Source organism: Calonectris borealis, chromosome 2 (genome assembly GCF_964195595.1).
Source record: "Calonectris borealis chromosome 2, bCalBor7.hap1.2, whole genome shotgun sequence".
NCBI lineage: Eukaryota > Metazoa > Chordata > Aves > Procellariiformes > Procellariidae > Calonectris > Calonectris borealis.
Window position 1 is genome coordinate 125,872,613 of NC_134313.1, and position 13,935 is coordinate 125,886,547.

Consider the following 13,935-nt stretch of genomic DNA (forward strand, 5'->3'; position numbering starts at 1 on the left):
TCAGGACCTGGGTCGTGATTTTTTTTCTTCTTTTATCATTCATGACTATTGCAGTAGCAGTTGGGAATATCCTAGAAGGGGGTGAAATCCCCGTTGTGCTGGGAATTGTGTGAACTGGTAACACGGAGGCACTCTGTGCTGGGAAACTTTACCATCCAGTTTAGACCATTGCTTGGTTCAGTAGTAAACCCAAGGATTGCCTTCTGCATTGCACAGCTGGAGCCTCCTTGCTGTCTATCCTGGCCATAAAATGGTGATTGACATGCTAATTAAGAGCTGCTCACAGAAGGCTGTTGAATACCATATTTAGGATAAGAAAGGTGGGCAAAAGCCTTAACTGAAAAAATATTGAAAGGATATAGTGTACTTTATTTCAAGGATGTTTTGTACTTCATTTCAAGACTGAAAGGTCTCTGGACTTTGCCTGCTACAGTTTCTTAATACACTTTATATTTCTTTGTGCAACATTTGTTTGCCTTTTTATGCCAAAAGGACTTCGCCTTTGAGCCAGTGTAAACAGGATGTCAGGGCTTGAATATCTTTGCCAATACGCGGCCAGTGGTGGGGACCGGTAAGGAGTGGCCACAGCCACCAGTGCACCAGCAAACGCTGGGGCTGACCACAGTGATGCTAGGCTTGCCTAGGGCTCGGTAGGGTGCTGCTGGAAACCACAGCGGTGTGGGAAGTGAGGCTCTGCATGCACGTAGGGAAGCTGAGAGCTGTTTTGTATCTGGCCTTTGCTGAAGGAACAGCCGAGAAGCGAAGGCTGCACCAATAATGCTTGCTGAGGAGGGGGAGGCTGTAGAGCATCCCACCATCCCTCAACGTTAGAGCAACTACAGCAAGGCTGGTGCTGGCAGTGCTGCCTCACAGCTGGCAGGGGGCCTGTCCTGACCCGTCGCCACTGCACCCTCGGCAGCAGCCCTGCAGCAAGGCTCCCTGCAGGCCCCTCCCTGCTGTCCCCAGGCAGCTGGTTTCAGCTGGCTGCGGAGCATCCTCACTCTGCAGCTTGATTTATAGTCTGGTAGTACAGGGCAGAGGGTAGCTGGCTTAAAGGAAGCGCTGGTCACCTGCAGCTGTCTGGCTGGCAGGGCACCTAGGCAGGGCCAATTTTAGCCTAGCTGTGGCCGCTGTGCTTTGCACCACACCTGACATCAGCTATGTGTGTTGCTCTGTTTGGAGCACCAGATGCCCAGAGAGGCTGTGAAATCATTAGCGTTGAACATAAGATACCCAAAATTCAACAGGGTGTTGAGCAACCTGACCTAAGCTGCCTGTTTTGAGCAGGAGCCTGGACCAAACGACCAGTGAGCAGAGCGCCTGGACTGGAAGTCCCTGCCAGCCTCAGTCATTCTGCAATTCTGCTCGTCAACGAAGACACCTGGGTGCCTGTTTGGGGAATCCCCACTTGGTTCAAAAGGAGACATTCAGCGCAGCCAAGCATGAGCTTTGGTGGAGGTTTTGGCACCAAAATACATTCCCTGAAAAAATTGGTGATGCCTGGAGAGTCTCAGATGCCTAAATCAGGCACTGGTGGACTGCATCCTCTATAAAGGCTTAGAGTCAACCTAAGTGACACTCAAGGCCATTTTTTTGGTGGTGGTGGGAGGTATCTCTCTCTTCATTTATGTGCTTGTGTTCTGCATGTCTTCCATGGGAGGTGTATCAGTTTAAAAAGGTGAAAGTTCTGAGTGGAGAGCAGTAGCTGTAAGGCACAAGCACATTAATCATACACTTCTCAGTGACACAGATTTAGTGGGCTGTGGTCTGTCTCACTTTAAACCAGCACCAAAATGACTGAGGTTTAACTAAGGCCTTATCATAGAATCATTTAGGTTGGAAAAGACCTTTAAGATCATCGAGTCCAACCATTAACCTAACACTGCCAAGTCCACCACTAAACCATGTCCCTAAGTGCCACATCTACACTGAGAATTGAGTAACCTTAAAGTAGGAGAGCGTCAGCTGTGAACCCTCTTCTCTCTCCCCTCTCCTGAGACTAGTGAAGGTTTTACACTGCAGGGGCTAACGGGCCAGCAAATTTGGATATCTGCTAGTGCTGTTCTGCTGAAGGGCAGGATGGACACTGGGGGAAGGTGTCATTAGCAAAGCAGGCCACATGCAAAGGCCATTGGACACACTGAGCATGACATTCAGGCCTCTGGTGGGAAGGAATGGGCCTGAATCATTTTAGGATAGGGTTCATTTTAGGAAGAGCCCTCTCCCTGTTTTGGATGCTCCAGAGATGAAAGGCAAACTTGAGTCGATGTTATTTTATTTGCTCCAATAAACATTTGTTTTATACAAAACAAAACAAAACAGACTAAAAAAATCCAAAACTGTTTACAAAGCAAGTTAAGTGCTTGAAACATTTGATATACAAGAGTATATATTGTTCACATTCCTATTTCATACAGGATGTACAGGTGAAATATTCCTTAAAAGAATAAAATTTTTCCTTTACATGTAGTAGTAAAAAAACAAAAAAACCACCATAAAAATGTCAGTATTGTCAGGAACTACCGGACGCCATTCCTTGACCTTCAGCGTGGATGGAGGAGGAGAAACGGACCGCGACATTCCCTCTTCCCCCCGGCCCCGGGCAGCCGAGGCGGCGGCGCGGCAGCAGCCGATCGCTAGGGGGCAGCACGCCCCGCCGCCGCCGCCGCGCTGCCGCCGCCGCCAGCCCCGCAGCCCGGCAGCCCCGCAGCCCCGCGCCTCTGCCCGCTTCCTTTTTTTTTACAAAAAAACAGCCCCCACACACCATAAAATTTGACATAGTGTCCTCTGAATTCCACTGCAGTTGTTGAGGTTTTGCCCTGCTCTGTTTAAATCTTTCTGAGTAGTTTGGTTAAAAAGGAAAAAAAAAAAAAAAAAAAGGCAGATACAAAACCATTTCAAATAAAATAAATCTTAACTCCTATCTGAATAAGCATGATTCCTATTGACTTACATGGCAATGTCATCTAGAGAAATATCGATGTTTATCTGTCAAAGGTATTTAATAAATGGCACCAAATATATCTGTACGGGACTGGTTTGTGCTGGCTGAATTTCTAATTCCCAAGGCCTGCTTACATGCTGTGGGGAAGAAAAAAGTGGAAAAAATCACTGCAAAGCTCCTGACGACAAAATTGTTAGCACTTATTAAACACATTGCTGTCATTTATACAGGCCCAATGTGATGTCAACTGTCTTGGACATTTTGGAGAACTGAAAGAATGTAAGCAATGTCTGAGGGATCCTTTTGGGATAAATCGTCTTTCTTGGGTTTTGGGTTTTTTCTGTTAATTGCTGACTTGCTGAGGGCAGCCCTATATGCAAGCAGTGCTGACGGCAGGATATGCCATTAACCTAATGCTACGGAGCTTTCCCTCACCTCCAAGGTCCTTTTGCACAAATAAAGGCCCTGGCCGTTATCTCTTACTTTTCTCTAGAAAGCGTGGAACGGAGTCAGACTGTGATGTGTCAAGCAACTAGACATGCTGTACAAGGAAAAAAATGTTTGTTCTTACAGCAACACAATCAAGGTAAAAGGAAGGAAAAAAAAAAAAAGTACTGCCTGCACTCAGAATGCACAGCAAATATAAAACATCTGCTTGGATTACGGCTGGCCCTGTCTTGTTTTGTATGGTTTGGGGATGGGAGGAAGGGAAAACTCAACCCACTGATATTTTGCAACCTGCTTGCAAGCAGCGTGAATTCAAAACAATAAATGTATAACATTAATGACCTCTGTATGGAAACACACGTGTGGGAGGGACCAACCTCCTCGCACTCCCGTTCTGGGACACTATGAAGACACTGGGGTTAAGGCAAGAGGGCAAAGACATCCCTGAACCTGTCAAAATGTGCTGCAGACAGGAACGCGTAGGTACAACTGCAAAGCCAAACTGGCCTGTCTGCTGCGACACTGCTCCTGCAACTGTGAACTGCAGGACCACAGCCGGGTGTTCACAGCACATGCTTTGAAAGCCATCTTCTTATCGCATATTATTCCCACCTTTTTGGCAGAGCGCTTAGTGCACAATTGCTGGTGTGGTGCTGTGTCAGTCTTCCCAGGCTCCTTCCCTAATAGGGAGGGATCTCTAATGCACCGGTAATTTCCTGGAAGCACTTTCTTTTTTTTTAACTCTTTTTTTCAGAGCATGGCTGTTTATAGATATATAGATAGAGATATATACATACACACACATTTTATATATATATATGTATATATATATAAAAATAGCAATTTCATAGTTATATACAGGCATTAATAAAGTGCATAATGTTATTGGCTATTTTCAAATCTCATTTCCTGAGGAAGTGCTAACATACATAGCTCCTCCTACGACATGATGCCGGCAGCCAATGCTAGGGTATGACACCTACTCCCCGGCTTTTAATTCCCACGAATACATCTCCCTGTCTGGAGCCGGAGTCTAAAGGGAGTAGTGACAGCCTCAGTCCTCCAGGAAGCAAGTCAAGGCACCGATCGAGACTTCTTCCTTTGCCAAGGTGAACGCGTCTAGGAGCAACTTCCCTCCATTTCGGAGCTCTCGGGTGCGCGCTACTTGGCAGTGGTCACGGAGCCGTCTTCGGGGATCTTCTCCTCCGAACAGCTTCTTCCCGAGAGCTTGTCGTGGTGCTTGAGCTCGCTGAAGCGCTCCACAACGCACTGCGCCGTCAGCCGGGCCTCGGGGTCGTGGTCCCAGCACTCAATAAGAGTTTCACAGACCATCTGGATGCCCTGCAGAGAGCACAGAGAGAGCAGCCGTGATGGGGCCAGTCACCGCCAAAGCCCGTGTGTGAGAGTTGCTTTAGTGCCCTCTGAAGTGCAGGGGGACATTCACGTGTGTCCTGGAGGTGCTTTATGGGCTCTGCTGCTACTGTCACGGGGGCATGCTTTTCTTTTTTTTTTAAAGAAACCCTACTACAATATTTTCAGCACTTTACTGTCATTTCCGGGCATATGTTCTGATACTTTAACAAGATAAATGATGCTTTGAACTAGTGCTATAGAATCAAGTAGGTTTTTTTTTAAATAAATGTGATCAGAATTCTTGGATAACATGACTTCCCACTCCGCCCATGCCTTTGCATGCCTGAATTGTTTGGGTTTTTCGAACAAAATTCTGACTGCCCGCAATATCAGGCCTTACATCAGCCCTTTATGAATTCTTTGCAGTCTAACTAAATCTACGTGCAAATATGGGCCACAGTCCCACAAACACTTAAACACATGTCACTCACAGATGTAACTATTTAACCTTCATTTCAATGCTGATGCACATGTTTACAGGAGCAAAAAACAGTTGCATCTGTGTAATGCATTTTATAAACATGAGGTATTTGCCAGGAAATTGTGTGCTTTGCTTTATGACACTAAAAGCCCATTAAGTAGGATTTATCTTAAACTTCTTCTTGAAAAAAATAACATTTCACAACACTGCATTAATTGCATAATTTACCTAATTGGTGATGTTGACTGATGTCAATGTTAATAGCAGAACATTATTGTCTGTATACAAATAACATTAGTTTTCTGCTGGCATTGAAATTACAAGCAGTAAATTAAATTAAATATTAAACATTAACTTGAAATCAATAGTGCAACAAATCTCATTAAAGGGGGGAAAAATTGTAATATGTAAATCCATTCCAGAATTTTATCACGATGAATAATGAGTTCATTACAAAAACATGACTGCAGAGGAAGGAAATGAATATGGAAGAACCATTACAGTAAGAGCAACTTCTATGGAGTTCAAAGCAGATCCTCAGCTGCTGCAAACTGTCACAGCCCCACGGAAGCTGATGTGTCACTGCATTTCAGATAGTGCAATGTGAAACGCTGAAGGGATTCAGATGAAGGGAATTAAATCCACCTTTATTATACGTCCTGTGAGTGTGTTATCAGGCATCCATTTCCTGCCTTAGACTCTTAGCTGAACCCTGTTGGAGCCAGCTGTGCTCATCCCAGTGACACACAAGCGCAGACGGGTGGTCCTCCCAGTCGGTGGGGTGTCCTGTACTGGGGGCAGACTGAGGTCTGGGTTTTACATAGGCAAGAAATCTCTGAAGTTGAATGCAGGACACCTAAGTCCAAATCTGCCATCATTTTACTTGCTATGTAAATCCAGAGGTGACGAAATTCACAGTGTATCTTACTGTGTCTACTCCAGCACCTCGAGCTGCAGCCCTCCACACACTCAGGTTGCTGCCATGAGAGCAGCTGCGGGCCTGCCCCATGCCTGAGCACCACGGGGATCCCGAGCCCAGTCCTTCCCTGTCCAGGTGCCCTGGGCATGCCGGCACACCTATGCTTGCCGCTATGCCTCGCCGTGCGTGGAATGAGGTCCTGGACACTTCTCTCCAAGGCATAACCAGCTGTACCGCCTGTTTCTACTGCCACATAAGACAGTGCCCTGCCGCAGTGCCCGCAAGAATAGCCCTCTCCCGAACACTCACAAGTCTTTGGGCTACCTAACACTGCCCCAGGCCTGCTTTAAGTGCCAACGACTTTTGCTTTATAGGGGCTTTCACCAGCTTCTATTACATGTACATCATGAATTTTGTTCACAATGAGGGTGGTGAAACACTGGAACAGGTTGCCCAGAGAGGTGGTAGATGCCCCACCCCTGGAAACATTCAAGGTCAGGTTGGACGGAGCTCTGAGCAACCTGGTCTAGTTGAAGATGTCCCTGCTCACTGCAGGGGCGGGGTGGACTAGATGACCTTTAAAGGTCCCTTCCAACCCAAACTATTCTATGATTCTATGATCATCTGACTCTTCCCAAATGCAGAACAGAAATATTTGCTGACCATGTCTGCCTTTGCATTAGCATAAGCAGTATCTTTCTTTCATATCCAGCAACAGATTGGTACTAAGTTAGATTTCCTTTTGCTCTTGAGAAAACTGTGATTATCCTCAAGTTTGCTGACCACAGATCTTCCTGTTGTTCTTCTATTTCCCTAATCAGTTCTCTACCCTTCTTTCCTTTAATTTTTTTCACAGATGAGACCATGTCTTTTGAATATCCCAAGAAATGTTCTCACACTGTTCCTAATTTTAAGCATTTTCTACTATTTAATTTTTATCTCCCAAATGATCTGGCTCAGGATTCTTTTCTGCTTTGTTAATTGGGCTCTTCTAAAGTGCCACATATGTATTACCAGTTTGGACTTCATTTTGGCTTCGTGGAAAACAAACAACTGCAGTCAACTCATGATCTTTTACCAGCTCATCCACAATTTTTATAAAATTTCTGCAACCAGTTCTTTTCTATAAAGATAAGCATTAGTATAATCTCTCCTTCCCAGCTCAACTTGTCATTTAGAAGATGGTTGTATCTATGGCTCCTAGAAAGGTCAAGGGCTTTTTAGTACTCGTAATATCAGATATCCAGGTCCCTCAAAATACAGCTCTCCTCCCCAGTTAAAGCACCCCTCCTACTCATCACAGATAACTACATAAGGAGCAAGTCCCCGCGGTCCAGGAAAAGGCTGCACTCTGCCATAGTCATCAGGCGGCAGATGCATTGCTCTTGGTTGGAAAGACGATTGATTTTGGCCACTCACTTGGCCTTTCCTAAGTAGGTGTTAGACTGTGATTTTAACATCTCAACTGGAATGAAAAAGGGAGTGTTACATTGCTCCTGATGGAAATACTAGCCGATTTTGAATGCCTGGGCTTTTATAAACGTTCGCGATGCTTTACTTTTGTCTGTAAAGACCACTCAACATATTTCATTGACAAGTGGAATGACCAAGCCTCACTTCTCCTTTGAGATGATTCTCATTTTATCTATTCTCATAAAACTGCTCAGAGCAAAGGTGAAGAAATGCATGCCCTTGGCTTGTTTCCATTCAGTTTCATCTACTGAGAAATCGGGCTGCAACTATCGCCTAGGAAGTGCAACCATGGTGTCCGTGAATGGGGAAAGCTGACAGTGTGCTTCACGACATGCAAGGGAAATGGACTGCTAATGCGCAACCTGAATAAAAACAGACTGGCTTGCTGAAGACTCATTTCCTATTTTCTTAAACCTGTCAACAGCTGGGATACAACTACGACTGCTCTCCATGATAAAGTACTGAAATTTGTTTTCTCTGCTGAAGGGGCCCATATGCGAAGTTGTTCTCTTTGACCTTTCAGAGCCTGCACACGGTGTGCTGTAAGGCCCTAATTATTCTGTGGCTGTCTGGATGATTGTTGGGTCTCAGGTTTCCAATCTTTTTTTTTGATCACTTTTAGATTACAGTGGTGGACAGCAGAAATCCCAGGGCTTTGGGGTAGGCATGGTGCAGGGCACTGTGGTGTCTGAACCACGGCAGCACCGGTCTCACCATGTGACAGAGCTCTCATCTGTGCAAAAGAGAGGTCCAGCCTGTTGGGCAGGACACTGAGTTAAGGCTCAGGCTTCAGGCAGCAGCTAAATGTATAGTGCAGCTCCCAGCTGCTCACATGTGGTGCTCTTACCTGATGGTTAAGCCAGGAGCTGGGGATCTCAGGTCGCCCTCTGTCTCTTAGGACATTGTCCTTCATGCTTTCCACGCAGGGGTGTTCTCGTACTTTAGAGCCGAACGGGGGCTCGTACTCTTTCACTTCTGCCAAGAGAATAAGCAAACACAAGGGCATTCAGCTGGGCTGCACTGGTGCCAAGTGTGAAGGGAGCTGGCTGTTCTCTGGAGGAGTAGGAGCTACTGATTAGCTGCTCAGTGCCACTGTTCTGCTTGACCAGCTCCAAACAAAGCAAAGCCAGTTGGCATTTTCAAAAATGTTTCAAATGTGTTTCTCCCACATGCCCCCTCCCTCCCCTTTTCTTTCCTAGCCAACTAAACAATTTTCATTTAAACCCTTTAGTACATAATCATATTAGCAACAGTCGGAGGAGCAGAGTAACCTATAACGGTTTGTGAGCCTTTCAATCCGTGCGAGGCAAAACACAGAGGAGCTTCAAGGTGAGTTTTGCTTGAGCCAGGCTTGCAAGAACTGGTCCCCCTTAGTTCCCCTGGAGTCCATACACACTTACCAGGTGAAATATAAACTGAAATCTATCTAGGTCATGATAGATGTTGATGTGCCAGATTGCTAGGAGGAAACAGTTGCTTGAAAAGGACAAAGATACAGTAAGGAGCAGTGCTGGAAGCTACCATGCTGCCCTTGTTTATTACTGAGCCGCATTCCTTTGTAGAAAGTAGTAGTCTACTCTTATTTTAGGCCTCTTTCCCAAAATGGGTCAGTTTTGGCCCATGATGCGGGGGGCACAGCTTCCTGAAGGGGCTGCTGCCATTCTAGTTTTTGTTTGCATGTTGCATATTTTCTTTGCTTTTCTTTGGAGAGAGAATGAAAGAGGCAGACATATGGGACCTTTGGAGAAAACTCAAGAAATCTCTGAAAGCGGAAATATTATAGTAGATGCTGACACAGTGTAGAAAATGCTGTGGTTTCTTTGGGAACAGATGGAGACTTTACTCACAGGCCTAATGACTTGCTAGTATTAGATAAAGATTTATGAAGTTGGCCTGTTCTGCTGCCTCTTATTTCTTTCTAGGAATTAATTGAGGGCAAGAAAAACTGAAGTGTAATCTACAAGGCAGTCTGAAGAATGCATGTGAGTGCCCAGAAGATGTGTGAAGAGACATGAACAAGACGGGAGACACAGTACTTTGCGTAATGTTACAACCAAAGTTCAAATGCAGTGTCCAGTGCTGCTCACTCCTCTCAAAGGGCATTTTACAGTAAAAAGAAGCTCCGAGAAGGGTGATAATAATGATTAAAGCCCAGAAAAAATGGGAAGAACCTCTAAAGCTTGGCTTTGTTTACTTTGGAGAGAAAGGTAAGGGGTCATATGATAAAAGACTGAAAATAACTAATGATCAAGATAACACAGGTCAGATCCTTCTGTCATGTCTCATGATAAAAACAAGGTAGTATTGAACATAACTAAAAAGTGGACTTTTCTCCAAAATCTGAGTCAGGCTATAGATCTCACTTCTACGTGATGGCCACAAGATGAAGACTTTATCAGGCTACAGAAAAAGAATTTCTAATGCTTAAAAAGAATGGCCAAGTTATGATAACAAACATTTTGGAAGGGATATTAAACCTTGTGCTTCAAACATTCAGCGTCTAGAGATCCAGCTGCAAACAACTGTGTGTGCAGTGCAGCAGATTACCCCACAGATGCCTCCTGCAGATCTCTCCTTCTTTCTCCTGAACCATCTGGTGCTGGCCACTGTCCACACAATGCTCTGGAGAGTGGCTGTAGTCCCGAAACATGACTCCTATCTTCTCATACGTAAATCACTTTCTTTAAGACTCAAGGGCCAAAGTCTGCTTTGCTTTCTTTCCTCTACAAGAAGGCATACCAGTTTCACCCGCATTAATCTGAGTTAGAGACTACTCAGCCAAAATAAATTTACAAGACTTTAGCCCTAGAAATTAGTTGGGAAGTTGCCATCTTGCTGGTCAGACCTGGATTACTATGCAGCAGGTACACAATGATTACAAAGCAGATACCTCTACTTTCAAACCTAACCAAAATATTAACGTTTGCTGGGAAAATTTGAATAGTATGATCTAGACAGCCATTTCCTACACCATCTCCATCAGTCATGGTTTGACTGTGGTAGAGGTCATGGATACCAGCCAAGGCTCTGAGATCTTCTTGCAGTATGAGGAGTCAGAGGAGTCCGAATGTCCAACAGAGGGAAGCTGGTGCTGTGGTGTTGACCTGTTCCCTCTCGCTGAGCTTAATCCGAAGACCATTCAGATTCATGAGATGGTTCAAGTGGGGGAAGGGAAAGCCTTCCCAGGGAATTGATAGGTTTGTAACACATTTTCCCTGTTTGAGAAATTCCTTCCATGCTATGAGCATTCCTCTTCCAAATATAAAGATTGAATAGGTTTTTCAGGTTTGGGTTTTTTTGGTTTTGGTTTGTTTGTTTGTTTTTTAATGGTGAAGAAAGACAAATTGAGGCCAGATGCCAATTCCCTGTAATGACTTTATAGTAATACTGTCGTGCCTTCCCTCAGTTTGAAAAGCATGCAGCATCTTCTTGCTATTTATTATCTTGCATCTCTTTCCCTTAGAAAGAAAAGCCTGCTGAATCCTCTCGCAGTAAATCATCCTTATGCTGTGGAATCTCAGGTGTCAGATACATTTTGCAGTAATAGTTGGGGTTATTCATGCTACAGTAGATTAACAGATATCAATCTGAGGTAGGTTAAGATGTTTGTGCCTAGCTGCTTATGCATGGCTATATACAGATGCTGAAACTATTTTTCATGCCTTATATGTTTCTTTTGATTGCTTTTAGACCAGTTAGGCACTAAAAATGACAACTGGCTGAAATACCATAAATACCTCAGGTACCATGAACTACAGCACCTTTAGCGTTCAGTAATGGCAGAGTTCCTTCAACTTTAACCTCCAGCATTTAATCTTTATGGTTGTGAGCTACCTTGCGCTAATAATCACTGTACGTCTTGTTTCCTTTGACACTGGCCTGGCCATAACTGTCAGAAAGGCTGGGACTGGATTTTTAGCCCCAAACAGAGACATTACTGAAAATCTATTTGTTGTGCCTGATGAATGCTTCAGAAAATTTGGCTGTGGGTTCCTCATGAAAAATACGCCTCGCTCATGTAATCTTTTTCTACTCTAAGCTCTTTGCAGTGAGAGTCTCTTCCTTTGGGTCAGAACAGCATACCCGCCAACCCTGTCGACGCTCCCTCATGTGACTTGTCTTACTGATTTCTGTGGGACAACTTCTCATGCTGGAAGATGAAGGTTCATTTGTAGAATCAAAGCAGGAGTGAGGTGAAAGAAGGCCAGCAAAAATCAGCTGTGAAGCACAGTCCACAGCAGTGGGCTTGTGTTCAGGAACTTTTAGGTCCTTTTGAAACATCCCTCCCTTTAGAGTTTACAAGGGGACAGACACAGAAGGGATAAATCAATGGTGGAGCTACTGTCACAGCTCATGCACACATACACACCTCTGTGTGTGTGTGCAGATTGTGTTTTTCCTTCATGCTAGAGGAATTTGGGTGGTGGGTCTACTTAGCTGTTGTACAAATGGATAACAATGCATAAAGCAGAGGCTCAAAAGCCATTTCATGGCCAAGTTTAAGGAGCTGTCAAATGCTTACTTCACATTTTCCCTAGGTTTCCCTGGTTCTGAAGGTTCCACTCCTTCAGAATATGGATGCTAGCTGGGAAGGGTGAGGGTGCGTTGGGATGGGTGAACTGACTGTGCAGTTTCCCTTGCACAGACATGTTTTAAGTGACTTCACATCTGATGATCAAAGACACAGCCACCCTTCCAAAGGTTTGGGAGTGCACAAGCTCTGCCATCAGTGTATGGTTACAGGCTGCTTAGTCACTGTGTGCTGGATCCTGAGGTAGGAAAGTAGAGGAACACAGAGCACATCAGCAGCCAACACGGAGCGTAGTGCAGCGATCTTATCTACTGCTACTTGGGCTTGTTGAATGACAGCACTTGCTACCTTACATGTAGTACTGTGGTGACATGTAGAGAATTTCTAGGACATGAATTACTGTCGTGGGGTGATGCTGCACTGTGTGGATGTACCAGCTCGGGTTATATGCCACCACAAGCCAGCGTAGTGCAGACGTGCCCTAATCGGGGCTCTACTCCACAGAAGGAGAGGTTTAAATCAGGCCCCGGCTGCAGCCACTTCAGGGCTCAATGCACAGGCACGGCCCCACTGTACAGGCTATCAAAATGCTCCCTGCCACCAGAAACTGTCACCTCTCCACGTCAATATGATGAAATTGAGCATTTCACGAGGTACAGGATGCACAAATGTTTAGTTACCAAACTGTGGCTCTTGATTGACTCTTTCCAAGTAAGATTAATCAGTGATTTTACTCACATTAAACACAGCTCTGTAAAGCAAGGCTGCCATCTCAAACAAAGCCCTGCTGCTATACCGAAGCCAGCCACCACTCCAGGCAGTACAATACTGCACGAGCAACGTCGCCATTTTCTGAGGGGTTTCTCTTCTCCCTCTTCACCAACCCTGTGTATCCAGAAGTTCCCTTTCCTCTCCTTCTCCCCTGCCACCCCCAACAGTCCCCCACTCGTAGCAGCTCCGATACAAAACAGATGGTTTTCTTCTCTTTCTAGGAGGCTGTCAGAGAAATTACACTTGCCTCAGTCGCCAAAGCTGTGTCGCTCTGAAAGCAAGTGGTTGAGATGAAAATTATATTTCTTGCAACGTGCAGCATCTGGTGCACAGCTGTTGCACTGAATGAAATACCAAGTTAACGGCAGCATGGAGCAGTTGAAGTTCTCCCCAAAGTAGTATTGCTGAGTTTCTAAATATGCCTCTTAAATTATACTCTGGTGAAAAATCAGTCAAACTCGATCTTTGCCTCCGTCTCCCTTTCCCTTGTGCCCCATTTCTGCTTCTCCATATTTAGCACAACAAAGTAACAATGAACAGCATGGCCTTTCTCGAAAGCCGATCCCCACCTGCTTATTTACTATGGCAGCTTCACAGTATGGATTATGCTGCTGGGTATTTTTGTTTAAACATCTGCTGACTGAAAAGGCCTGGCATAGCATGGAGACTGTGTTTGACAAAGCTGCTGTAGCGAAAGGACCTGCCTCCATCGCCTCTCACACTCACTGTACACCTGTATGCTGACAAACGAATCCTGAGAGCTCCCTTTGTAAAAGAAGTAAGTCACCGTACCTTGACGTGGCTGAATGGCAATTAGCCCCCCCACATGCTTCCCTCCCTAATTAAAGTTGCTAATGCTGCTGCCTCAGCTTAGACTGCCACTCCTGCCCTCTAAACTGCCACAGGTTTTTCTAGCGACAGGGAGCTGACACCACAGTCAAGCCTGCCCTGCAAAGACGGTGCCTACATCTTTTAGGCTCCTTTGGAAGGGCTGGCTGCAACCAGGTCAGCCTACT

The 13,935-nt window shown here is 45.2% G+C and overlaps 1 protein-coding gene across 1 annotated transcript in view; it reads right to left on the bottom strand.

Moving 5' to 3' along the window:
• Nucleotides 1-2,230: 2,230 nt before the first annotated feature.
• Nucleotides 2,231-13,935, bottom strand: part of TGFBR2 (transforming growth factor beta receptor 2) — a 61,693-nt gene continuing 49,988 nt past the window's right edge. The window contains exons 6-7 of the mRNA XM_075143377.1: nucleotides 8,465-8,592; nucleotides 2,231-4,732 (exon numbers count right to left, since the gene is read on the bottom strand). Coding sequence (XP_074999478.1) covers nucleotides 4,553-4,732; nucleotides 8,465-8,592 — 308 coding nt within the window. The 3' untranslated portion in view covers nucleotides 2,231-4,552. The remainder of the gene's footprint in view (nucleotides 4,733-8,464; nucleotides 8,593-13,935) is intronic.